The sequence below is a fragment of the Coregonus lavaretus genome (assembly GCF_964263955.1).
Source record: "Coregonus lavaretus genome assembly, chromosome: 7".
In the NCBI taxonomy this organism is placed as follows: domain Eukaryota; kingdom Metazoa; phylum Chordata; class Actinopteri; order Salmoniformes; family Salmonidae; genus Coregonus; species Coregonus lavaretus.
Genome location: NC_139994.1, coordinates 50,905,915 through 50,931,612, shown reverse-complemented (window position 1 = coordinate 50,931,612; position 25,698 = coordinate 50,905,915). Strand labels below are relative to the sequence as shown.

The 25,698-nt window shown below is 44.9% G+C and overlaps 1 protein-coding gene across 1 annotated transcript in view; it reads right to left on the bottom strand.

Moving 5' to 3' along the window:
- Window positions 1-20,567, bottom strand: part of chrnb1 (cholinergic receptor, nicotinic, beta 1 (muscle)) — a gene marked incomplete at its 3' end in the record, with an annotated part of 31,174 nt that extends 10,607 nt beyond the window's left edge. The window contains exons 1-8 of the mRNA XM_084165588.1: window positions 20,494-20,567; window positions 18,889-19,022; window positions 18,140-18,184; window positions 17,420-17,529; window positions 16,019-16,127; window positions 14,871-15,015; window positions 14,228-14,416; window positions 11,310-11,533 (exon numbers count right to left, since the gene is read on the bottom strand). Coding sequence (XP_084021714.1) covers window positions 11,310-11,533; window positions 14,228-14,416; window positions 14,871-15,015; window positions 16,019-16,127; window positions 17,420-17,529; window positions 18,140-18,184; window positions 18,889-19,022; window positions 20,494-20,554 — 1,017 coding nt within the window. The 5' untranslated portion in view covers window positions 20,555-20,567. The remainder of the gene's footprint in view (window positions 1-11,309; window positions 11,534-14,227; window positions 14,417-14,870; window positions 15,016-16,018; window positions 16,128-17,419; window positions 17,530-18,139; window positions 18,185-18,888; window positions 19,023-20,493) is intronic.
- Between the last annotated feature and the right edge of the window lie 5,131 nt (window positions 20,568-25,698).

Sequence of the window (25,698 nt, the reverse complement as noted above, 5' to 3'; positions counted from 1 at the left end):
ATTAGCACGGCAGGCAGGCAGCATAAAATTCATTGAACTACAGAAAAATACCTTTATTTTTTTTTACTGCATGGGGGTAATCAGTCAAAGTAATATTCAGTGATATTCATGGATTTGAACAACCTTCATGGCTTTCCATAGACCTACTGTCAGTAATGAATGTTTCATTGGATATGTCTGTATAAATACCTTCAGAAATACCATGAATCAGCATGTTATTATCAGCAAGGCTGTTGACCAGCTGTTGCTTCCGCTAACTCTACTTCTATCTCGTGTGTGTGTCTCTCTCTCTCTCTCTCTGAATGGCAGCAGGTAGCTGGTTCAAATAACCGAGCTGACAAGGTGAAAAATATGTTCATGTGCCCTTGAGCAAGGCACTTAACCCTAAATTGCTCCAAGGGGCACCGTACTACTATGGCTGACCCTGTAAAACGCGTGTCAAACTCATTCCACGGAGGGCCAAGTACCTGCGGGTTTTCGCTCCTCCCTTGTACTCGATTGATGAATTTAGGTCACTGATTAGTAAGGAACTCCCCTCACCTGGTTGTCTAGGTGTTAATTGAAAGGAAAAACCTAAAACCAGGAGACACTAGGCCCTCCACGGAATGAGTTCAACAGCCCTGGTCTAAAACAACATTTCACTGCACCTATCCAGTGTATGTGACAATAAAACATCTATATACACTGAGTGTACAAAACATTAGGAACACCTGGTGACTATCCAGGTGAAAGCTATGATCCCTTATTTATGTCACCTGTTAAATCAAATCAAATTTTATTTGTCACATACACGTGTTTAGCAGATGTTATAGCGGGTGTAGTGAAATGCGTGTGCTTCTAGCTCCGACAGTGCAGTAATATCTAACAAGTAATATCTAACAATTTCACAACATAAGAAAATATACATATATGGACAAGCAATGACAGAGCGGCATCGACTAAGATGCAGTAGAATATTATAGAATAGAATGCAGTATATACAGTTGAAGTCGGAAGTTTACATACACTTAGGTTGGAGTCATTAAAACTAGTTTTTCAACCACTCCACAAATTTCTTGTTAACAAACTATAGTTTTGGCAAGTCGGTTAGGACATCTACTTTGTGCATGACAAGTAACTTTTCCAACAATTGTTTACAGACAGATTATTTCACTTATAATTCACTGTATCACAATTCCAGTGGGTCAGAAGTTTACATACACTAAGTTGACTGTGCCTTTAAACAGCTTGGAAAATTCCAGAAAATGATGTCATGGCTTTAGAAGGTTCTGATAGGCTAATTGACATAATTTGAGTCAATTGGAGGTGTACCTGTGGATCTATTTCAAGGCCTACCTTCAAACTCAGTGCCTCTTTGCTTGACATCATGGGAAAATCAAAAGAAATCAGCCAAGACCTCAGAAAATACATTGTAGACCTCCACAAGTCTGGTTCATCCTTGGGAGCAATTTCCAAACGTCTGAAGGTACCACGTTCATCTGTACAAACAATAGTAAGCAAGTATAAACACCATGGGACCACGCAGCCGTCATACCGCTCAGGAAGGAGACGCGTTCTGTCTCCTAGAAATGAACGTACTTTGGTGCGAAAAGTGCAATCAATCCCAGAACAGCAGCAAAGAACCTTGTGAAGATACTGGAGGAAACAGATACAAAAGTATCTATATCCACAGTAAAACTAGTCCTATATCGACATAACCTGAAAGGCCGCTCAGCAAGGAAGAAGCCACTGCTCCAAAACCGCCATAAAACCTCCAAAAAAGCCAGTTTGCAACTGCACATGGGGACAAAGATCGTACTTTTTGGAGAAATGTCCTCTCGTCTGATGAAACAAACCATTTTTGTATGGACTTCGCTTTGTGCACGGGGGCATTGTCATGCTGAAACAGGAAAAGGGCCTTCCCCAAACTGTTGCCACAAAGTTGGAAGCACAGAAACGTCTAGAATTTCATTGTATCCTGTAGCGTTAAGATTTCCCTTCACTGGAACTAAGGGGCCAAGCCCGAACCATGAAAAACAGCCCCAGGCCATTATTCCTCCTCCACCAAACTTTACAGTTGGCACTATGCATTCGGGCAGGTAGCGTTCTCCTGGCATCCTCTAAACCCAGATTTGTCTGTCGGACTGACAGATGGTGAAGTGTGATTCATCACTACAGAGAATTCGTTTCCTCTGCTCCAGAATCCAATGGCGGCGAGCTTTACACTACTCCAGCCGACGCTTGGCATTGCGCATGGTGATCTTAGGCATGAAGCTCCCGTCGAACAGTTATGGGCTCTATGCACGCATCACTTCCGCATTGGCGTAAGGATGATTGGGCATTTCCAGTTACCGGAAAAAAAACATTAGACAGTGACAGTAGACCGTTATGATGGCAGAGATGAAGGTGTTTGCTGGAGTTGCCTAAAGTATCTGTTAATAATATACGGAGGGTCGTCCGGACATCCAGTATGACACCACGTAGCAAACTGGATAAAGGCTTCAAATTTTACGTTTCTTCTTTTCTTTGCAACTTTGAAGGTAATATGCTAACGCTAGCTAGCCTGAGCTAGAAGCCTTGCTTTGGTGTTTTAAGTCATGACTCATGACCTGCTTCAGGTTAATCATGCTTTAAATAAAGTTTACTCATGTGTATATACCTCTCACTTCATGTGTTTGTACTTTTATGAAAGTATCAGGTAAAAACAGGGCTACAAATGAGATCTCCTGAGTGGCGCAGTGGTCTAAGGCACTGCATCGCAATGCTAGCTGTGCCACTAGAGATCCTGGTTCAAATCCAGGCTCTGTCGTAGCCGGCCGCGACCGGGAGACCCATGGGGCGGCGCGCAATTGGCCCAGCGTCGTCCAGGGTAGGGGAGGGAATGGCCGGCAGGGATGTAGCTCAGTTGATAGAGCATGGCGTTTGCAACGCCAGGGTTGTGGGTTCGATTCCCACAGGGGGTATAAAAAAATAAAAAAAGAACAAAAAAAAAGTATAATAATAATGTGACTAAAACTGTAAGTCGCTCTGGATAAGAGCGTCTGCTAAATGACTTAAATGTAATGTAAATGTAAATGTAAATGTAATCTCTGTGAGAGCCCACTGCTACCGCTCAATGAAGAAACTAAAGCCACCACACCAGCTGAGAGTAGGACTAGATTAAGTGACACGTTCAAAGTTCTGTTGAACTTGTTCAAGGTTCCGTTCAACACATGTTTTACTCGTTTAATGTTACCACAGCTTTGATTGCCATTGCTAAGAGAACACTTTAGAACTTTAGTGGTTTTCACGATAGCTGAACAGTGGTAGCCTAATACAGACCAGGGTAGCTGAGTGGGAATTGCCATGCTTTGTTGTTGGGTCTGTTGTAAACAAATTGGAGTTTGGTTTGAAATGTAAACAATAATGAGATTGCTACTTTTTCCTGACTTGATAACTGCAATGACAGTAACATATTCCACTCAGCTATTCTTCAAACTGCTGTTCTTCAAACTCAAAACTGTCCTTTCATCTTTACTTCTTTCTTTATAAACATATGGCCCAACTTCCTTGCTTTTGTACTTGATGTTTCTACTTTTCAAGAGGAAAAAAACTAAGACGAATTGCATCTGGCAGACACTGTACATTGCGGCACACAGCAGTGATGGCTGGAAGAGCTGTCATCCTGTTTTTGAAAGGACACTTTTGTACGTTTACACGTCATCGTGTTATAAGTCAAGACAAAGTATTACAAGTAAAAACATGAACATAAACATTAAGATAAACAACAACAACAACGAAAATGTACCGCTTCGGATGTTTTTGATGACAAGCATTCAATGCTAGCATACGGTAGCACAGCATTCTACGATAACCGGAAGTTTACATCCATCCTGAGATTTAACCGGAAATACGTAATGCTCGCCTGTAACATATCGCCTATTGTGCTGACGTTGCTTCCAGAGACAGTTTGGAACTCGGTAGCAAGTGTTGCAACTGAGGACTGACGATTACTTTTACACGCTACGTGCTTCAGCGGTCCCGTTCTGTGAGCTTGTGTGGCCTACCACTTCACGGCTGAGCCGTTGTTGCTCCTTGACGTTTCCACTTCACAATAACATCACTTACAGTTGACCGGGGCAGCTCTAGCAGGGCAGAAATTTGACGAACTGACTTGTTGGAAAGGTGGCATCCTATGACGGTGCCACGTTGAAAGTCACTGAGCTCTTCAGTAAGGCCATTCTACTGCCAATGTTTAACTATGGAGATTGCATGGCCGTGTGCTCGATTTTTTTATAGACCTGTCAGCAATGGGTGTGGCTGAAATAGCCGAATCCACTAATTTGAAAGGGGTGTCCACATACTTTTGTATATAAATAACAATAATAAACTGATAATATTTTCTTACAAATACACCATATATTGTTGGAAGGCAGTGTCCAGTCTACTGTGCACTACTCCAGTGTCAGACTCAGATATACACTATCATTGAGTTTGCACTAAAGCCGACCTTCTCGTTCTGTGTGTGTGTGTGAATGTGTGCTTGCATTTCTGTGTGTGTGTGTGTGTGTGTTCGCATGTGCGTACTTGTGTGTCCACTCAAATCACTCAGACACACACACGCAAGCGCACACATACAAACATAAGCGTGCGCTTGCATGTGTGTGTGAATGAGTGGACACACCGTAGAAAACTATTTTTTGCATGACTGAGTCTCAATGCATCAGCCCTCTCACTCTCAAAAGTAGTCGTCTCAGGGAGGAAAATTCAATCAGGTGCCAGTAGAAAAGCTATTGGTGCAGCGGACTGGGAGTGTCTATATGTGTCTCTGTTTGCAGATAATGGGACTCAGATAAGCCTAGAGAGAGATTGGCCGTGTCCGAATACCCGTACTTGCGTACGCATTTTGGGTATGCGAAAATAGAACCTTTTATACTATATGACATTTCTAAAATGTAGTATACTTTAAATGCCAGGATGTCATACTCATTTAGGCTTTTCATCTAGTAGAATTCACTGCACACTATTGAGGAAGAGAATCGTCTTTCCAGACCCATGTGTGTTTGACAACAGCTGATAATCAGCTGAGGGACTCGCTGCACTAAAATGAGGGAAAGGCGGGAATCAACACAACTGTGCATTAGATGACACATTCTCAGTAGGATGAGACTAGTATGCTGATATTTGTTGCTTACTGCATTCGTTTTTACTAAACAGTACGTGCTAAATAGTATGTAGTACGATAAGTACACAGTATGTCGTTTTAGTAAGTAGCAGGCAAAACAGATTTCGGACACGGCCACTCGTGTTTTCTCTTACGCTCTGATAGAATAGGAACATTTGTTTGTTTTTTTTAGACGATTGATGTGGTGCTCTCCAACAACACGGCTAAGGATTGGATCCCTGGTTGGTTAGACTGGTAAGGAGGTGTGTGTGGGGATTGGATCCCTGGTTGGTTAGACTGGTAAGGAGGTGTGTGTGGGGATTGGATCCCTGGTTGGTTAGACTGGTAAGGAGGTGTGTGTGGGGATTGGATCCCTGGTTGGTTAGACTGGTAAGGAGGTGTAGGTGGGGATTGGATCCCTGGTTGGTTAGACTGGTAAGGAGGTGTGTGTGGGGATTGGATCCCTGGTTGGTTAGACTGGTAAGGAGGTGTGTGTGGGGATTGGATCCCTGGTTGGTTAGACTGGTAAGGAGGTGTGTGTGGGGATTGGATCCCTGGTTGGTTAGACTGGTAAGGAGGTGTGTGTGGGGATTGGATCCCTGGTTGGTTAGACTGGTAAGGAGGTGTGTGTGGGGATTGGATCCCTGGTTGGTTAGACTGGTAAGGAGGTGTGTGTGGGGATTGGATCCCTGGTTGGTTAGACTGGTAAGGAGGTGTGTGTGGGGATTGGATCCCTGGTTGGTTAGACTGGTAAGGAGGTGTGTGTGGGGATTGGATCCCTGGTTGGTTAGACTGGTAAGGAGGTGTGTGTGGGGATTGGATCCCTGGTTGGTTAGACTGGTAAGGAGATGTGTGTGGGGATTGGATCCCTGGTTGGTTAGACTGGCAAGGAGGTGTGTGTGGGGATTGGATCCCTGGTTGGTTAGACTGGCAAGGAGGTGTGTGTGGGGATTGGATCCCTGGTTGGTTAGACTGGTAAGGAGGTGTGTGTGGGGATTGGATCCCTGGTTGGTTAGACTGGTAAGGAGGTGTGTGTGGGGACTGGATCCCTGGTTGGTTAGACTGGTAAGGAGGTGTGTGTGGGGATTGGATCCCTGGTTGGTTAGACTGGTAAGGAGGTGTGTGTGGGGATTGGATCCCTGGTTGGTTAGACTGGTAAGGAGGTGTGTGTGGGGATTGGATCCCTGGTTGGTTAGACTGGTAAGGAGGTGTGTGTGGGGATTGGATCCCTGGTTGGTTAGACTGGTAAGGAGGTGTGTGTGGGGATTGGATCCCTGGTTGGTTAGACTGGTAAGGAGGTGTGTGTGGGGATTGGATCCCTGGTTGGTTAGACTGGTAAGGAGGTGTGTGTGGGGATTGGATCCCTGGTTGGTTAGACTGGTAAGGAGGTGTGTGTGGGGATTGGATCCCTGGTTGGTTAGACTGGTAAGGAGGTGTGTGTGGGGATTGGATCCCTGGTTGGTTAGACTGGTAAGGAGGTGTGTGTGGGGATTGGATCCCTGGTTGGTTAGACTGGTAAGGAGGTGTGTGTGGGGATTGGATCCCTGGTTGGTTAGACTGGTAAGGAGGTGTGTGTGGGGATTGGATCCCTGGTTGGTTAGACTGGTAAGGAGGTGTGTGTGGGGATTGGATCCCTGGTTGGTTAGACTGGTAAGGAGGTGTGTGTGGGGATTGGATCCCTGGTTGGTTAGACTGGTAAGGAGGTGTGTGTGGGGATTGGATCCCTGGTTGGTTAGACTGGTAAGGAGGTGTGTGTGGGGATTGGATCCCTGGTTGGTTAGACTGGTAAGGAGGTGTGTGTGGGGATTGGATCCCTGGTTGGTTAGACTGGTAAGGAGGTGTGTGTGGGGATTGGATCCCTGGTTGGTTAGACTGGTAAGGAGGTGTAGGTGGGGATTGGATCCCTGGTTGGTTAGACTGGCAAGGAGGTGTAGGTGGGGATTGGATCCCTGGTTGGTTAGACTGGTAAGGAGGTGTGTGTGGGGACTGGATCCCTGGTTGGTTAGACTGGTAAGGAGGTGTAGGTGGGGATTGGATCCCTGGTTGGTTAGACTGGTAAGGAGGTGTGTGTGGGGATTGGATCCCTGGTTGGTTAGACTGGTAAGGAGGTGTGTGTGGGGATTGGATCCCTGGTTGGTTAGACTGGTAAGGAGGTGTGTGTGGGGATTGGATCCCTGGTTGGTTAGACTGGTAAGGAGGTGTGTGTGGGGATTGGATCCCTGGTTGGTTAGACTGGTAAGGAGGTGTGTGTGGGGATTGGATCCCTGGTTGGTTAGACTGGTAAGGAGGTGTGTGTGGGGATTGGATCCCTGGTTGGTTAGACTGGTAAGGAGGTGTGTGTGGGGATTGGATCCCTGGTTGGTTAGACTGGCAAGGAGGTGTGTGTGGGGATTGGATCCCTGGTTGGTTAGACTGGTAAGGAGGTGTGTGTGGGGATTGGATCCCTGGTTGGTTAGACTGGTAAGGAGGTGTGTGTGGGGATTGGATCCCTGGTTGGTTAGACTGGTAAGGAGGTGTGTGTGGGGATTGGATCCCTGGTTGGTTAGACTGGTAAGGAGGTGTGTGTGGGGATTGGATCCCTGGTTGGTTAGACTGGTAAGGAGGTGTGTGTGGGGATTGGATCCCTGGTTGGTTAGACTGGTAAGGAGGTGTGTGTGGGGATTGGATCCCTGGTTGGTTAGACTGGTAAGGAGGTGTGTGTGGGGATTGGATCCCTGGTTGGTTAGACTGGTAAGGAGGTGTGTGTGGGGATTGGATCCCTGGTTGGTTAGACTGGTAAGGAGGTGTGTGTGGGGATTGGATCCCTGGTTGGTTAGACTGGTAAGGAGGTGTGTGTGGGGATTGGATCCCTGGTTGGTTAGACTGGCAAGGAGGTGTGTGTGGGGATTGGATCCCTGGTTGGTTAGACTGGCAAGGAGGTGTGTGGAGGTGTAAGGAGGTGTGTGTGGGGATTGGATCCCTGGTTGGTTAGACTGGTAAGGAGGTGTGTGTGGGGATTGGATCCCTGGTTGGTTAGACTGGTAAGGAGGTGTGTGTGGGGATTGGATCCCTGGTTGGTTAGACTGGCAAGGAGGTGTGTGTGGGGATTGGATCCCTGGTTGGTTAGACTGGCAAGGAGGTGTGTGGAGGTGTAAGGAGGTGTGTGTGGGGATTGGATCCCTGGTTGGTTAGACTGGTAAGGAGGTGTGTGTGGGGATTGGATCCCTGGTTGGTTAGACTGGTAAGGAGGTGTGTGTGGGGATTGGATCCCTGGTTGGTTAGACTGGTAAGGAGGTGTGTGTGGGGATTGGATCCCTGGTTGGTTAGACTGGTAAGGAGGTGTGTGTGGGGATTGGATCCCTGGTTGGTTAGACTGGTAAGGAGGTGTGTGTGGGGATTGGATCCCTGGTTAGTTAGACTGGTAAGGAGGTGTGTGTGGGGATTGGATCCCTGGTTAGTTAGACTGGTAAGGAGGTGTGTGTGGGGATTGGATCCCTGGTTGGTTAGACTGGCAAGAGGCAGCTTTTCGCCAAAGCTGCCAAGCGCCGACATCAGAGAGCGTCCTGGAGAAAGAACTATCAGACAAGCAGGGCCTGCCAGCACACACGAGTACATACGAATGCACGCAGACAACTCTCTCCCAGCTCGAGATAACATCCTTCAACAGGAGGAGGAGGAGTATGTAGTATGTACCGTTTGGGGGTCTCTTGTCTTTCTCCACCCATGGACTTAAACAACCCCAGATTTAATTCAGCTTTACCAGTGTTCTGTTACATCACGCACAGTCCTTGGCTATGTTCCCCAAATGTTCCACTGAGGTCAACCGTTAAAGTTCCCATGTATTAGTCCACCGTGGCCAGTGTTTATCAGTGGTGACTGCTGGGAGGAGATATCGGAGGACAGGCACACTGTAACACCTGAGATTGATGAATGGAAAGGAATTAAACACATTATTTCCATGTGTTTGATACCATTCCAGGTATTCCAGCCATTACAATGAGCCTGTCCTCCAGAATCACCTCCCACCAGCCACCTCTGATGTGTATATAAAGAACGGGGCTGAGCCTCAGATAACATACTTTCTGGAAAGAGCCACTGTTTCAGAATGAGGGGTGCTGTAGCTCTGCTGGTGTTGCTGTTCTGTCTGTCTGGTGGGCTCAGGGACATAGTGGAGGGGTCCAAGAGAATGACATCACTCAACAAGGTCACAGGACCGAAGCTACAGAGACAACCCAACCTGACGGCTGAGCTGAGAGCGCTGAGAGACATGGTTTTGGAACAGAGAGTGGAGCTGAGGTACATGGAGGCCAGAGATACAGCCAGTGAGGGAGAGGTGGAGGAACTGAAGAGCAAGAATGCCGTTTTAGTGAACAAGGTGGTCGAGCAAGGAGTGGAGCTGAGCGTCACCAAGACTGAACTGCAGAGCCACAAGAACACAGTGGATCAACTGACAGGAGAGGTGGAGGAGCTGAAGAGAGAGAATGCAGAAAGGCCAAAGGTGGCCTTCTCTGCTGCTTTAGGCAGTCCAGTGGGACCCTTCAATGCTGACACCTTTCTGGTCTACACCAATGTCATCACTAACATTGGTAACGCCTACACCCCTGTTACAGGGGCCTTCACAGCACCAGTGAGAGGGCTCTACTACATTAGATTCATTGGTATGGTCAACCGTATCTCAGCAAAGGCCAATGTAGTATTGCTTAAGAATGGTCAGCATATAAAAGCGGCAAATGACTACAATGGACACAATCAGTATGTATCCAATGCAGTGATTCTGTTGCTGGAGAAAGCATATGTGGTCTCCATACACCTTGACTCAGGCTGCAGACTCTATGATGATTTCAATAAACATACCATCTTCAGTGGCTCCCTGCTCTTTCCTATGTGATAGGAACACCGTATTTGAGGGTTAACTGATTCGGTGGATGTCACATTGAAACTAAGTGCATTCCTGAATTTTACAATATGCTGTTTCAATCCCTCTCTTTCTCTCTCTCGCTCTCTTATTCACATAAACAGACTATGAACTGTGCACTAACCCACAATGCTCCTAACCAATTAAGACTAACTGTCATCCTTGATCCAATGTGTGATGTCACAGTGAGTAGCAAGCATATCTGGTAGTGAACATTGATCTCTGCTATATCCAGGGTTGGGTCAATTTCATTTAAATACAGTCAGCTTAGGAAGTAAACTGACATTCCAATTACATTTTTTCTAAATGCTTGCTACTCACTGTGACATCTCACTGCTTTTGCTCAATGCTTTTCAAATGAGTTTTTTTATTTTCTTTATTGGATTTGGAATTTCAGTTTACTTCCTGTATTGACTGAATTGAAATGGAATTGACCACAACCCTGGATATAGCATGTCACTCTGTCCTATGTGGCATTCCCCATTCACTCAGTTGGTAGAGCATGGCGTTTGCAACGCCAGGGTTGTGGGTTCGATTCCCACGGGGGGCCAGTATGAAAATGTATGCACTCACTAACTGTAAGTCGCTCTGGATAAGAGCGTCTGCTAAATGACTAAAATGTCAAATGTAATATGCTAACCAGCTAACGAATACTTCAGCACCATATTCCTGTCAATGGGTCTCTCTGCTCCGGAATAAGAACTCCTCAGGTTAATATCTTCTAGTTGTTGACACACACTCACTTTTAGAGGAGGAGAAAAGGCAGAGGAGAAACAGAGGGAAAAGGAGGAGAAAATACTGTATAGGGTCTCTCTCTCTCTCTCTCTTCTATCATCCATTTCCGTGCCATTTCCTTCTATTAAAACATGCACATTTCCCGGCATAGCCATGGTGATTGTTCAGCCATTCAATGATTGGCGGGCGGTGGTGGAGCAGTACCGAGGCGATGTAATTAGCTTTAAATAATGTAGAGGCCAGAGCCATTGGTGTTTAATATGCATGCAGGTGCACGTCCGGACGGACGCACGTACACACACACACACGAGCATGTACGCGCACGTTCAACACGCGCACGCACATACACACCTTCCTACCCGCCTGCCTGAGACTCCCGATACAAAAACCTTTTTTTCCCTTCTATTGTTTTCTTCTGCATTCCTCCTCCAGCCGTCATAAATATTCATGAGCTTTAGCGTTTTCAGAGTCTCGTTTACTACGAGTCAAGGAAAGGAAGGGAGAGAGGAAGGAAAAAAATAAAATATATGGTATTCCAACAGGGCCGCCCAATCTCACCTTGCGGACCCACATGGGCATGTGGTGTGTGGAGGGGGACCGGTGGTGCAGGTTGAGGACCACCACACTGAGGATGACTGAGACCGTGACCAGGATCATGGTGAACATGAGGTAGTTGACGATGATGGGGACACCCAGGGAGGTCTCAGGGACCTTGTCAGCCAGCAGCAGCAGGAACACAGTCAGGGTGAGCAGCACGTTGATGGACAGACCCATCTTCTCACCTAGACAGAGAGGTGGAGAGGGAAAGGAGGACACACAGAGAAATACATAGATTAACAACATATAGAACATATATTATACACATAGGTTAGAGAGGACACATATAGATAGATCTATATATACATTGACAATATACAATTTAGACATGGATATACACACACACACTTTCTCTCCCCCACACACACCCCATCTCCTCCACCCTCCTCCTCCTCCTCCCCCCCAGTTGCTACCTACACAGAGGACACCCAGCGTGAGACCCGTGGTCAGGTTAATGTGGTGCAGAGCGGCTCTATAGAGCCTAATAGGAATTAAGCCCTTAAATCATTTGTAACGTGTCCTTAGTCAGGCCTACTGAGCGTGTGTGTGTGCGTGTGGTTGAGGGTGTGTGTGCAAACGAACGTGCGTGTGTGTAGTTAGTTAGTTAGCAGAAGGGAGAAGATAAAAGGATTGTGTTTTAACAGTAGCTGGCCCATCGTGTAATTCATCAGTTAATGACCTGTAATGGGGGATTCATCGCACAGTCCCTTTCTCTCAACTCAAAAACCACATGGAAACGGGATATATTTTACATTACTGGTTAGAGGACAGCCTGTATACCCCAATCACCTACATATTGGGAATGTTGCATTATGATACAGGGGTCACCAAAACAGAAAGAGAGGCACAACACTACTTTGTCAATCACTCAAAGATTTTTACATTGAAATCAATAACGCAAGAGGTTGCACATCCTGTTAAGACTAACACAGCTCAAAAACCACACGGAATCTGGGAATAATGTGTACATCACTGGTTAGAGGACACTTCGTAGAAGACAGCTAGCTACATTTTGAAGTGTTGCATGTTGATTCGCGGTAAGTGTAACGCAATACGTTTTTTGTTAATCACTTCCATCGATATCACGCTGAAGTCAATAGAACAGGGAGCAAACGATTGGGGTGTAGCGCTGTTTAAACTGAGGTTAAAGTATTCAAAGGCCACACGAAAACTTGGAATAACCTATACATGGTTGGTTATATGAGAACTTGTAGAAGGCTTATATCTAGATTTTGGAATGACGGGTGTTGATTTCGGGAGGCTACCATCACGGAACAGGGACCAAAACACTTTTTATGTTAGTTAACTTCAACGAATCACGACCCGCCATAGAATATCAACAGTGTCAACGTTTGGCTGCCATTTAACATTTTAGTCATTTAGCAGACGCTCTTATCCAGAGCGACTTAGTGAGTGCATAAATTTTTTATTTAAGTGATAGTTTGACTGTCAAATCAGTGTATTGGTACGTGGTCGGTGACTTTTATAGAGAGACCGACCCCAAATTATCGGTGCCATTTCAGAAATAAAATTATAGCGGCGTTCTAAGTCACAAATATTTCTCACTTGTTTTCAAAAGCAGGCGCTCTAGACTAGTGTCCATAGGGTCAGTGCAGCAGGCTGAATGTTTAACGTCCCTACTAAAGGTGATATAACCAAGTGACGTAACAAAGGTGCTTAAAGGACACATACACTGTTTTCACACTGTAAGGAGTGTGTTTGTGGACTTTGTCGTCTCTGGGGGGCTTCCAGAGGCCCATAGATAAGCACAGAGCTGAACAGAGACAGAGAGAGAGGCTGTATCTTTACATACAGAGCCCCAGGGACCTGGGCTTAAATGTGTCCTTGTACTCTCTGTGTGTTATGCTGCTACGCTACAGTGCAGTCACTATGTGACCAAAGAACACCCCCCTCTCTCTCCAACTCCCCTCCTACACAAGCCTTGGGTCCTAAAGAGAAACATGTTCACAGGCAGCTGGGTTTTAACGAGCTTTTTTTAGTGTTGAAGTGTGTGTGTCGGGGAGAGTGTGTGTGCTTGCGTGTGTCTTGGAGCCTGAAGGAACATTCTGTGCTCGTGGTCACCCATGAGAGGCTGTGTGTAGGAAGACGAAGGTCATAGGAGAAACACACCATTTCTGCACTATGAGAGACTCTGTGATAGTTAGCCTGGTCTTCCACTGTGTCATAATATATGCCATTTAGCAGACGCTTTTATCCAAAGCGACTTACAGTCATGCATGCATACATTTTACTTACGGGTGGTCCCGGGAATCAAACCCACTACCCTGGTGTAACAAGCATTACAACTGAGCTACAAAGGACCATTCTCACAGGGGGGCCAGTATGAAAAATGTATGCACTCACTAACTGTAAGTGGCTCTGGATAAGAGCGTCTGCTAAATGACTAAAATGTAAACATGACACACAGTAAAACAGCAGGTTATTTTTAAAACATGTATTACTGATCTATATGGTTCTATAAATGAACACTATATAAATACATTAATCTGTTCAAACTACTATTAAGTACCGGTAATCCTGTTTTAGGATGCATATCATGATGAACAGGGCAATATCAACATAGCTATCCATAAACTCCTTGAATGAATTAATTTCACTCATTCTATAACACACTGTTCTCTCTGCTGTATTAGAAGTAGATACACCTAATGTCCGTCTTGCATTACACCCCTAATGGTTAAGGTTAGTATTAGAGGAGGCTAAACTGATCCTAAATCTTTGCCTCACCATCGTCAAGGGGTGATTATGGTTAGGGTTGATGAGGCTAAACTGATCTTAGATCTGTGCCTATGTGTGGTGAGCGTTCTGGTACATAAATCCAAGATCATTACACTGATCCTAGATCTGTGCTATCTCACCAGCGTCGGGCGGCAGGTAGAAGTTGAAGATGGCTATGCAGGTGAGGAGGATACAGGGGATGATGATGTTGAAGACATAGTAGAGGGGCTTCCTCTCGATGATCAGGTAGAAGGTGATGTCTTCATACAGGTCCTCACGGATCTCATTCTTCCTGCTGGGCTGGTGGCGGATGTACCACTCACCACTCTCTGGGGACAGTGTGTGTTTGGTAACATATTGAAAATATAACCAAACCAAATACTTTTCAGTGAACATACACAGATTGTTTTAATCATTAGTGTTCTCATCTCTTCCCCAGTGCTGGGTTCAAATAGTATTTGTGTTCTTTATAATAAATAATAATAATATGCCATTTAGCAGACGCTTTTATCCAAAGCGACTTACAGTCATGCGTGCATACATTTTTTGTGTATGGGTGGTCCTGGGGATCGAACCCATTACCTTGGCGTTACAAGCGCCGTGCTCTACCAGCTGAGCTACAGAGGACCACACAAAACACACATTTGATTGAGCCTGCCCTGCCTGGAGTGTCACATTCACGAGGTTTGCAACTTTTGGGACTATTCCATTGTTTCCATTGTGCCAGCAGACAACTCCAGTATTTGCAAGTTTGTGTGTGCGTGCGTCTTCTCGTGTCCTCACCACTGAAGCCCCCGTCGTATTGGATCTCTTTGATCTCGTTGCCCTGGTCATCTAGAGCGTACTGCAGGTCAACCTCTGATGAGTCGTAGGTATAAGACTTGAACACCATGGTGCAGTTCTGCCAGTCAAATGGGAAGTATGTCACCTGGACACAGGAAACAGGAAGAGGAGGGGGTGTTAGGGTCATGGCTAGAAGGGATCCAGCTTTGTAAAATTAACGTCAGTCAATGCACAACTATTCTTGCAGTTTTAATGCCTTTGTTAAATTAGTGGGGCTTTCCATTCCTACTTTATTTATTTCTCTCTCAAATCCTAAATATGCGCGAATTGCACCGTTTTCAACCCAGAGGTTTTAGCTGCGGCATAGTCAAGCACCTTACTGCTCTGCAATTGCAGTGAGTGCAAAGGGAAGAGTGGGGCTAAACCTAACACGGGTCAATTGTAGGTTAACTTAACGCCACCCAACCTCAAGATCATTTTTCTGGAGTGACTTAAACTTGCATAAGCACAGTGAATATAATGTATAATGTAGGCCTAACTTAGGGTAAACTGCCTCTGGGGGGGGGGGGGGTGACAAGTGGTTTCTGTAAGAAGTACAGGCAGGTGTTACCCCTTTGGCAGTTTTACCCCAAGTTACCCTAACAGGTAGGCCTACATTATATTCACTGTGCTTATGCAAGTTTTAAGGGACATAAAATTCATCAATAGGCTGCTAACTAGTTAAAAGATCACATTTGGGATCGAGCTAATGATTAGCCCAATAGGGTAAATGCAGATAGGCAACCCCATGCTTCAGCCAATTTATTTACAGCCACTAAGCTGCATCAGTTGGGCTACAGGTGATAATGCTTATACCTGATAATATGGACCAATGCATTGGCTGTATGCATGGTCCAATATGTTAAAATAATTGTAAAAAATAATCATATCTGGTGGTGTAGAATGTCCTTTTAAAAAAGTCACCAGAACTGAGTTTCTTTGTCCTTCTACATAATAATTATCCGGGGGTACCTCGGACCCCCCCCTCAACCACCGTGACCTTTTACCCCCACTGCTACACATTTTTAAGGAAACACTGGTGTGTGAATGTCTGCGCACCTGCATTCGGTGTGTGTGTGTGTACGTCCGTGCGCATGTGTGTGTGTCACCTTGACCCCACAGGAGCTGCAGAAGAGGGCAGGGGGAGACCAGGTCACCCTCCCACTACTATAGGCCTGGACAGCGACATGGAGGGCCACATCAAACACACCATCATTACTGCAGAGCGAGTGAGAGAGAGTGCCGAGAGAGCGATGGAGAGAGAGAGAGAGAGAGAAAAATACCATTCTCACTGTAGATGAGGTATCCTGTCTAAAGGGCTGTAAGAAATAAGCTTGTAGTTCCTATTAAACTCATAATGCAAGACATAACAGAGACATCACCACAATTAGACAGGCAGATTGAGCACCCAGTATTGTAGTCTTCACTGCATTTTATAGACTTGGCAATAGGCTGGTGAAAGCTCGTCCTTATGGCTAGGGCCCCTCTAAAACCCTGTCCCTGTGAAGGTGTTCTCAGAGATAAAAGGAGAAACATTGATCACCCTCTCTCACACACACAGACGAGTGCACATGCTTGCGCGCGCACACACACACACGTGGCGCTACACTCTTATAAAAAAATAGTTCCAAAAGGGTTCTTTAGCTGTCCCCATAGAGCCCTTTTTGGTTCCAAGTAGAACCCTTTTTGGTTCCAGGTAGAACCTCTTTGGAAAGGGTTCTACGTGGAACCCAAAGGAGTTCTACCTGGTACCAAAAGGGTTCTACCTGGAACCAAATAGGGCTCTTCAAAGGGTTCCGCTATGGGGACAACAGAAGAACGTTTTTAGGTTCTTCATTGATAGCACCTTTTTTTAATAAGAGTGTTGGCGAGTGTGTGCAAGTGTGCATGCTTGCTTGTAGGTATGTGAATCCAGCTCCACTCCCCACTCCTCTGAGCTGTGTGGTTCTGTGTGATTGGGTTCCCAGCTGGAGAGTTGTCTGAGCGGTGTGGTGACACTGGCTCTGTTATTGGGGAGCCATGCTGCCTAATTGCCTATAAAGCAGTGATGAATGAATGGAGCAGAGGGGATATTTACAGCACAGTTAATGGGAGCCTCCACACTGACTGAGCGAGTGTGTAGAAGGGTGTGTGTGTACATATACTCTGTCCTGACTGACCCATCCAGCTACTGCCAAAACACTTTCAGTTAACTTAAAAGACATGGCCAGGAGCAGAAGCCTTAAAAATAGCCAATATTCCCCAAAAACCTTTTGGACACAACCCTTAGCTTTTTAGTATCTAAATTACTGTGACCACTCACATTCTCTTATTCATTTTGGAATTGGAATGTCATTTTACTTCCTGAATTGACTGAATTGAAATGGACTTTAACCCAACCCAGGTAACAATATATACCATTTAAAATATGCTTTTATCCAAAGTGACTTTCGTATGGGTGGCCCCAGCGAGAATCAAACCCATGACCCTGTTGTTGCTAGTGCAATGCTCTACACAGGAGGAATAATTACTTGTTGATGAGGACGATGTCAGGCAGCCAGACCTTCCCAGCAGGAAGTCGCATCACGTCGATCCTATCATGGTCTTTAGGATTCCAGGAGAGACGGTAGTCTGTCCACTCCTGATATCACAGCGACGTGTGTGTGTGTGTGTGTGTGAGAGAGACAGAGACAGAGAGAGGAATTGTCCATGTGTGTTCATGTGTGTGTTGGGAGTTGGGTTTAAGTGTTAATGATTTAAAACAGATGGAAATATCCAGAGAGAAAGACGGGAGACAGAAAAAGAGGAGGGAAAAAGGTGCATGTGAAACAGGGGATAACTTTCAGATTTGAAATCTAACCACTTCATCATTTGATCAATTTATTTCACATTTTCCGGCTAGTGTCATTAACTATAAGGAGCACAATATTGCAGTGCATTTGGCCATGAATAATATCAATAACATTTGCATACATTTTCATTTTGCATAAACTGTGTACTATCATTTCAAGTGTTCTTACTGGGTGCATGATTTGTATTGCGGTGTTGTGTGTGTTGACATTTTAGCTTTATAAAGCTCTGCTGATGCATGGAGAAATGTTTTACATGCAAATAAAGTTATTGAATTGGAGCCTGAGTCAAGGTAGACTTTAAAGTGAGATAGTGACCAGAGAGAGAGAGAGAGAGAGCAAGCGAGAAAGAGCGAGAGAGAGAGAGAGAGTAAAATGTGTACAGTTTGTATACAAACTTACCAGGTTCATGATAACGATTGTGCTCATCTCTTCTGCTTTCATGTTCTAGGGAGAAAGAGCACACAGTAAGGTCGTGGTGCGTTATGGGAAGGCCCTACACTACAGGATATCTGAGAACAGTGTGGATGTCTGCACTACTTCTCTCTCTATACCTGAAACCAGAGAGGGTTACTGTTTGGGAACAGAGGTACTGTAGGGATAAAAGGGGTGAGTTGTTGGGGTTTGGTGGTAGAGTAGGTAGAAGTCACCTCTAACAACTGATTCAAGGTCAGATCTTTTTTTATCCCCCTAATGATTAAGGGTAGAATTTCGGTTGGGTAATCTGATCTTAGATCTGTGGTGAAAAGCCTCTCTGACCAGGGGTATATAGCTGCACTGAGCACAGATAACTGACCGGCCAGCCGCTGCTATTTAAAACCTGCAGAGGAATGTCAGCTAGCTAGACAGCTGTCCTGACCTAGCAGAGAGAGGAGATGAGAGGGGGGGGGGGGGGGGTCTAGCTAGACAGCTGTCCTGACCTAGCAGAGAGAGGAGAGAAGAAGAGGAAAGGGGGATGGGAAGGAGGGGTGAACCGTGTAACTCTCCCTCTATCTATCACCAGATCTCTACATAGCCCTATCACTTACTCATTCACTTCCTGTAACACTTTGGATGTGTCATGCTAACTGGTATGCTGATGGAATGTTGCCAGTAACGTAGTGGTTAGGTGTTTGTGTGTAAGTGCGTGTGTGTGTTGCGGCACCCCTTACCAGGCTGACGAAGGAGGAGAGGATCATGCCAATCCGGACCACCACCTTGGCACCAGGTGAGGCCGCAGGGCGAACCTTCAGGTTGTAGTTTTTGAACAGGTCTTTCATCAGCTGCTTCTCCCCCTCCGACGCACCTGAAGGGGGATGGAGGGAGGATGGGGGAGGGGGGGGGGGTCAGGGATGTGACCATAGAATTACAGAAAACGCTATAATATAACATTTCTCTTATGAATGGGACAATACGATTTCTGGGTTGGTTAATTGATTGTTTGTGCTGGGCTGGAACAAAAGCCTATACTGACTGTGGCTCTTCAGGACCAGCCACCCCTGGCATAAAGCATTTCATTTTGTGGAACGGTGCATCCTTAACCTACTGCACCTCAATGCTCTGAAATATTCCTATACAATTGTCTACCAAAACAGAGAGTCAGAACTGGGTTCAAATACTATTTGAAATCCTTGCCATTGCAACAGACAAGCTCAATCAAGCACAGCTAAAGTATTTGAAATGATTTCAAATATGAATTGAACCCAGGTCTGGTGAGAGTGCATGCCCCTGTATAACCAGCCGGTGGCCTCCAACCCTTAGCCCCGCCAAACTGTCCAATATTGACGCAGAGTAGCACTTCCATGCATAACTCCTGTTTTCCCCTGAAGGTTTCACAGCATTTATAATGGCCAGCTTTGGAGGCAGCAGCATTCATCATGTGGCCCTACAAACCAGTGCCCCAGCAAGACCGCCTCTGACAGGGACAAATTACAACCATCACACAACCAGGCACCTCCATTAGCCAAGCACAGGAAGGGTCAGACGGGGAGCTGGAGAGCCGGGAGGGGCTCACAGACGGTTGTTAGTGTTTAGCTCCTTTTCCTCTCCCATTTAGGCTACACTAAGTTGGTCTCGAAATCAGGTAGGATGTGTGAGTAGAACTTAATTGGATTAAATGTTTAAAGTATAGACCAGATTTTATGTGAGTTCACGACAAATGCCACTGTCACTTGTTATTCAGTGGCCTTTTAACTCAATAGATAGATAGATAGATAGATAGATAGATAGATAGATAGATAGATAGATAGATAGATAGATAGATAGATAGATAGATTAGGGGCAGTAATGAGGCCTTCTGTATAGATGCTACACACACACCTCCCCTCAAACGAACTACAGACAGCTGGGCGGTAAAAATCACCAATATGGACCTCTCCCAAACTCCAAATTATAAAACTCTATCATACTGAAATGGTCTGGGATGCGTTCTCCTGGGAGTTTCTGAAGACAGGATTACCCTACATTCACATTGGAATTTAGGATGTGCCTAGGCCTAAATCATATTTTTTTGTTCCACGTACTTCTCCCATTGGTATATCTTGTAATTTAAATCAATATCTATATGATGTCATCACGTCAGACTTATTTTATGATTCACTCACGGGTTGATACAGTTGCGCAAAACTGCACATAGTAGAGTGCATGTTTTAGGAGAATGCGCATAAAATAGCGGGCACATCAACGCTTGAGAACAATGGAAATAAGTTGGTATTTTCAAACTATATCGACCATGCGTTACCATGTCTCCACAACTCTGTTTCTTAAGTCCCACTTACCTCCCACCGCGTACAGGCCACACAAGCAACATGACAGCAGGATCAAGTCCAGGGCCCTCATGGCGACCCACAAACCGACAGGCCTTCAAAACAGTAAGTATTTATACTCTTTTACACGACAAATATCTGTTATTTTGCCGTTTGTGCGGTGTAGTTCCTCGGTTTCCGTGTAAATCCAGTGTTGCTGTCTGTCAATCAGGCAGCTCGAGCTAACGGCTGTCTGCTCAAATTACCTTCACGTGGGAGGGGGCACTGTGTCCACCGCGAGAGACCGCCGACGACTTGCATTGGAGACGCAGGGATTTGATTCAGATTCTCCTAGATAATGATAGACTTCTTTAGCCTACACCTCCATATTCAGGCCATGACTGTGCTAGATGAGGTTATATCAAAACGTTTTCAATTTAATAAGGGATACATTCAAACTAACTAATCAATTTGATCCCTTAACTGTTTTAAATAATGAGGACGGTTATGTTCGAGGTTGGGAATGCATAAAATGCTCAAATTAAATATTAAAGAAATAACCAGTGATGAGAATTTTATTTTTATTTTTATGGGAGAATATCATTTGAAGATGTATTTGAATCGCTGCCAGCATAATTAGCCTATGTCGTTTCTGACGTGTTTTGACCGGAAGAGTAGAGTCCTCATAGGCCTAGTTAATAATGCGATGTACTTTTAGGTCATTAGTGAAAGTTATTAATACGAATTACTCACGCCTATCTCTGCTATTAAACTAAAATATGATACAGAGATTTTAATAGCGAGATTAATTATGCTGTTGAAGCCCATGGATACTTAATGGCGCATTTCCATAGAGGATTTACCCTAGTGTTTTACCCATAAGGCTCAGACTTTTCTTTTTCCGTCTACTCAGGCCTGCACCTGTGTCTCACTGGGCCATGGCTCCGGTGGACCTGCTCTCACTTGGGCCAAAGCCAGGCCACTGGTACTTTTCAGCTGGCATTTACAATTGCTAACTGTGAAATGTAACACCTTCTCACAAAGCAGCTGTTTTGATTATGCAGAGGTTGTTGATTCTGCTCTTTACAAGTATTTACAGTCAGCCCTAGCTATGGAAACAACATTTCACTAGTATAACATAAGGGTGTGTTGGTGAACACATAATTGGAGAGGAAGTACAAAACCAACGACGCTAGACAGAGAGGAATTTGCTTTAAGCAAAAGGCAGTTTATTAAAACAGAGATAGCTGGTACTGCTCAAGCTACATGCATGGGCCCAATGCATGGACCCAATCAATTGCCTCTTATGGAGACAGTTGAGAAGGATGGATAAACAGAGTTTACAGCATTATTTTATACAATGTAACTTAAAGGAAGGGTTCCTTCTTCTAGTCCCTTGATTGGTTCCCGAGGCGTAGGAGGCGGGTCTGCTCTGTCCAGAGTAGAAGCCCCATTGGTGCACGGCAGAGTCCTCTGCCCTTGGCACCCGACCAGTAGAAGGGGGGGGGTTTGAGAATGAGTGTGCGTCCACAGTGAGATGTCTGTGTGTGTCAAAGAACTCGTGAGGCATGAGAATGAGTGTGCGTGCAAATGAAATATTTGTGTGTGTCCAGGGAACTGGTGAGGAGGATCTGGTGATTGTGGCCTTGGGCGTGGGTGTTGTCCTGTTATTACACTCCTGACTAGGCCATCTGGTGACAAGATATGGCTGCTCTTCTACTGTCCTTTGTTCGACAACCAACACAACAGCCCACTGTTAATACCAGACACATGACAAATCCCCCTCTTCACGTTATAACATTTTATATTTACTACGACAAATTATATTTACTACGACAGGTGTATACACTAATGTAACACTGGTGTTACAGTTGAAATCAACAGAGGACTTCTGATGTGAAAGGCCGAGAATGGGTGACTCAAATAGCCTACAGTTAGGCAACGCGCATTAGCTGCCTGTCACTGTCAGGATAAAGATTCAATTAAGTAGATGGGCTGTCATCACAGAGAGTCATTGGCACATCTGGAGATATTGACAGGTCCTGCTTCTCTTTAAAATAAAGCCCGCTGTGCTGGGTCAATTTTGGCCGGCTGCGGTCGCACCGGGCCTGGCATAATGCTGAGACAAAGCCCCAAAGGCACCTACAACACCACCGCCGATCTGCACTGCACCAGCACCCGTCGTGATGTCCCGGTATTTTATGATGCACTGTCAGTAGCATCTGGAACCCCAACAATTTCATTAGCATAGAAGCTAACTATTAACAACTCGCAACTGGTGTCAACTCAACACCCACGCTATTCGAAAGTCAGTTTATTAAGCTTCCTTTTTGGTACTAACTCAAAGACAGGGATTCATTTGAACCATCTTTTCACACCTATCTTTCTTATCCCTCGAAGAATATCAAATGGATAGGTTGCTCCCGAGTGGCGCAGCGGTCTAAGGCACTGCATCTCAGTGCTTAAGGCGTCACTACAGACCCCCTGGTTCGATTCCAGGCTGTATCACAACCGGCCGTGATTGGGAGTCCCATAGGGCAGCGCACAATTGGCCCAGCGTCGTCCGGGTTTGGCCGGTGTAGGCCGTCATTGTAAATAACTGACTTGCCTAGTTAAATAAAGGTTAAATAAAAAATTAATACAAATCTGAAGATATTCAATAGGGAATGGGAATCAGATTATTGATCTATCAGATATGGTCAGCAATGATATCGTAATTAAGTAGTCATATGCACAAGTGAATGACCAGACATTAGTGATTTGTTGAACAGAGTATAGCCTTGGTTATTTGCAGAGTTGTAACAAGTATGAAAGAAAGCACAGTACACAATTTAAAGAAGCAAATCCATGAGACCAGTTTTTTTACAATCATACAAATATATTAGTTTTTATTCAATTATATCCAATAATATGCCTCCCTTGACTTGGTGTAAGTTATTATAGAAATGAATACAGATCATATTGCAAATGCAGAGAATACAATGGGTCAAGGAGGAATAGAGTTTTTATGGGGGAAAAGGAAGGACTCCTTGACTTTCTTTTTTGATGTGTCCAGTAAATGTTGGGCGCATGCATGCTTGTAGTACGGTCTGTCTGTGACTCTCTCTGCTGCCGTAGGCTATAGTGCTCAAAACAACCTTGGATAGATAGAACTTTATTGTCCAGACTCCCATGCCATTAATCCATGTTTATTATACTCCCATTGTTTTGTTACAAAAATAGTGTCATTGTGGCTTTTTAGTTAGCTGGAAGACTGAAGCACTGTTTTTGCATTGGAAGACGAGAAAAAAAGGTATATGGACATTTTCTTCAAATCCTTTTTTGGAAGACTTCATCATTATTTTCATCATCATCATCACAATAACTTGGATCATCCATGCAATACAAAACTCTAGGGGCTCCAATGTACAAAGCAGACCACTTTTATCGATCGCAAAATCACACACGTGGGTTATACAGTGTGTGTGTGTGTGTGTGTGAGAGAGAGATGGTGAGTGAGCAGTGTGCATGTGGCTGGAGAGCTAGTTAGATTCATCTCAAGGTTCATAGGTCAGAGGTCATCTAGTTTGATTGACATGTTTGTAACCGTGGTGAGGGATTCTGGGGCTCCGGAAGACATAGTAGCCAAAAGGTGAATATCCTTCCTTCTTTGCACTCTGTCACTCACTAATATTTTACTTTTCTGTTTGTCTTTTAGTTTGCATTTTTGGGTTGAGGTTCAGTGTTGGGTGGGTGGCGCATGTCAGAGTCTGATTCGAAACAAGTCATGAATGTGTATTCAAACATGAAAATAAACAGATTGAATAGAGAGACAAACAGTATATGGACGGACCAACTGTGACATATCCATTACAAAACTAAAATTCCATCGACAGAATCCCCAAAAAGAACATTCTTTACAACAGTCACAATAACCCCAACAACATACCCCCAATGACAATCAAATGACAATTATTCAATCGTGGTCTTCACCAACAAGATCCCACCTTTAAAAACTGTAATACATCTTCACTTCAGCATAGTCGACATACAGTCACTATGCAAAGCCACCATCATACCATAATAGGCCTGGGTTCAAATACTATTCTAAATCTTTCAAACACTTTCAGCGTTTGTTTGCCCTAGTCTTCCTGAAGTGCCCAATGGCCAGGGTTTGCACTCATGTCACTATTCTATTGGTTCCATTATGCCGGGCAAGCTCAATCAAGCCCAGATAAAGTATTTTAAATGATTTTAAATAGTATTTGAACCCAGGTCTGGTATACAGTACCTCTGGGCAGCTCCCCAGCTTAGCTCTTATTTTAAAGGTGACCTCTGCAATTTACATCTACGCCAGCCCAGCCCGACTCCATGCAGAAGTGCTGTGTGTGCATTGCAGATGTGCTTCAGGAGAGAACTATACCTTTAAAATGCAGCATTACTCTGAGGTCTAACAGGGTGGGGATTGGAGATAGCTACGGGCCAGTGGTATTTCCGCGTTAAACTCAGGGCTGTGTTGGGTCGGGGCTTTAAAAAATGAATATATATATCTGAGAACGGGGCCGTTGGTTCATTTTTTTTTTCAAAGCACGTGATCTTCTCTCGTTTTTTTGTCTATTTTCTACTGCATTGCAGATGTGGGGAGAAGGACTACACCCCAAAGTAACACACATAGACACATGTAACAGCAACCCCACTCACTCACAAACAAAACATTCGAAAAAAAAAAATATCTGATAAAATAACACATTTTGCTTTATATTTGCTAAGTTGTTAAACACTCTCCTAGATAGATCCTCTGTGTTGCATCTTTTAATGAAGTTCATTGCTTTCTGCCCGAGGACTAGCGCTCATTGATTTGGCTTCTTATTGTATTCCTCTCCTCAGTCACTCACTCTTATGCTGTCAGGAGTGCACACAGAGTGAACAGACACATTTTCACACATAAAATACATGTACTGTAGACAGGCCATACACAGAGATAGACACAGACAGACAGATGCTATGCAGAGAAGATGCGCGCACACAAACACAGCCTCTGCCTTCAGGTTGAAGGGAAGTTGTGTTTGGGAGACGGATCAGAAGAGGAAGTGAAACTTCAAAGTGTGGCAGAGGGGGCATGAGTTAGTTACATGATGCAGGATGCACGCCTCTCTCCCTCTCTCTTTGTCTTTCTCTCTCCATCCCTCTGCCCTGAGTCCTCCAGGACTCCAGAAGATCTAAACTGCAGATCTCTGTCTCTCAGCACGCAGGAGTCCT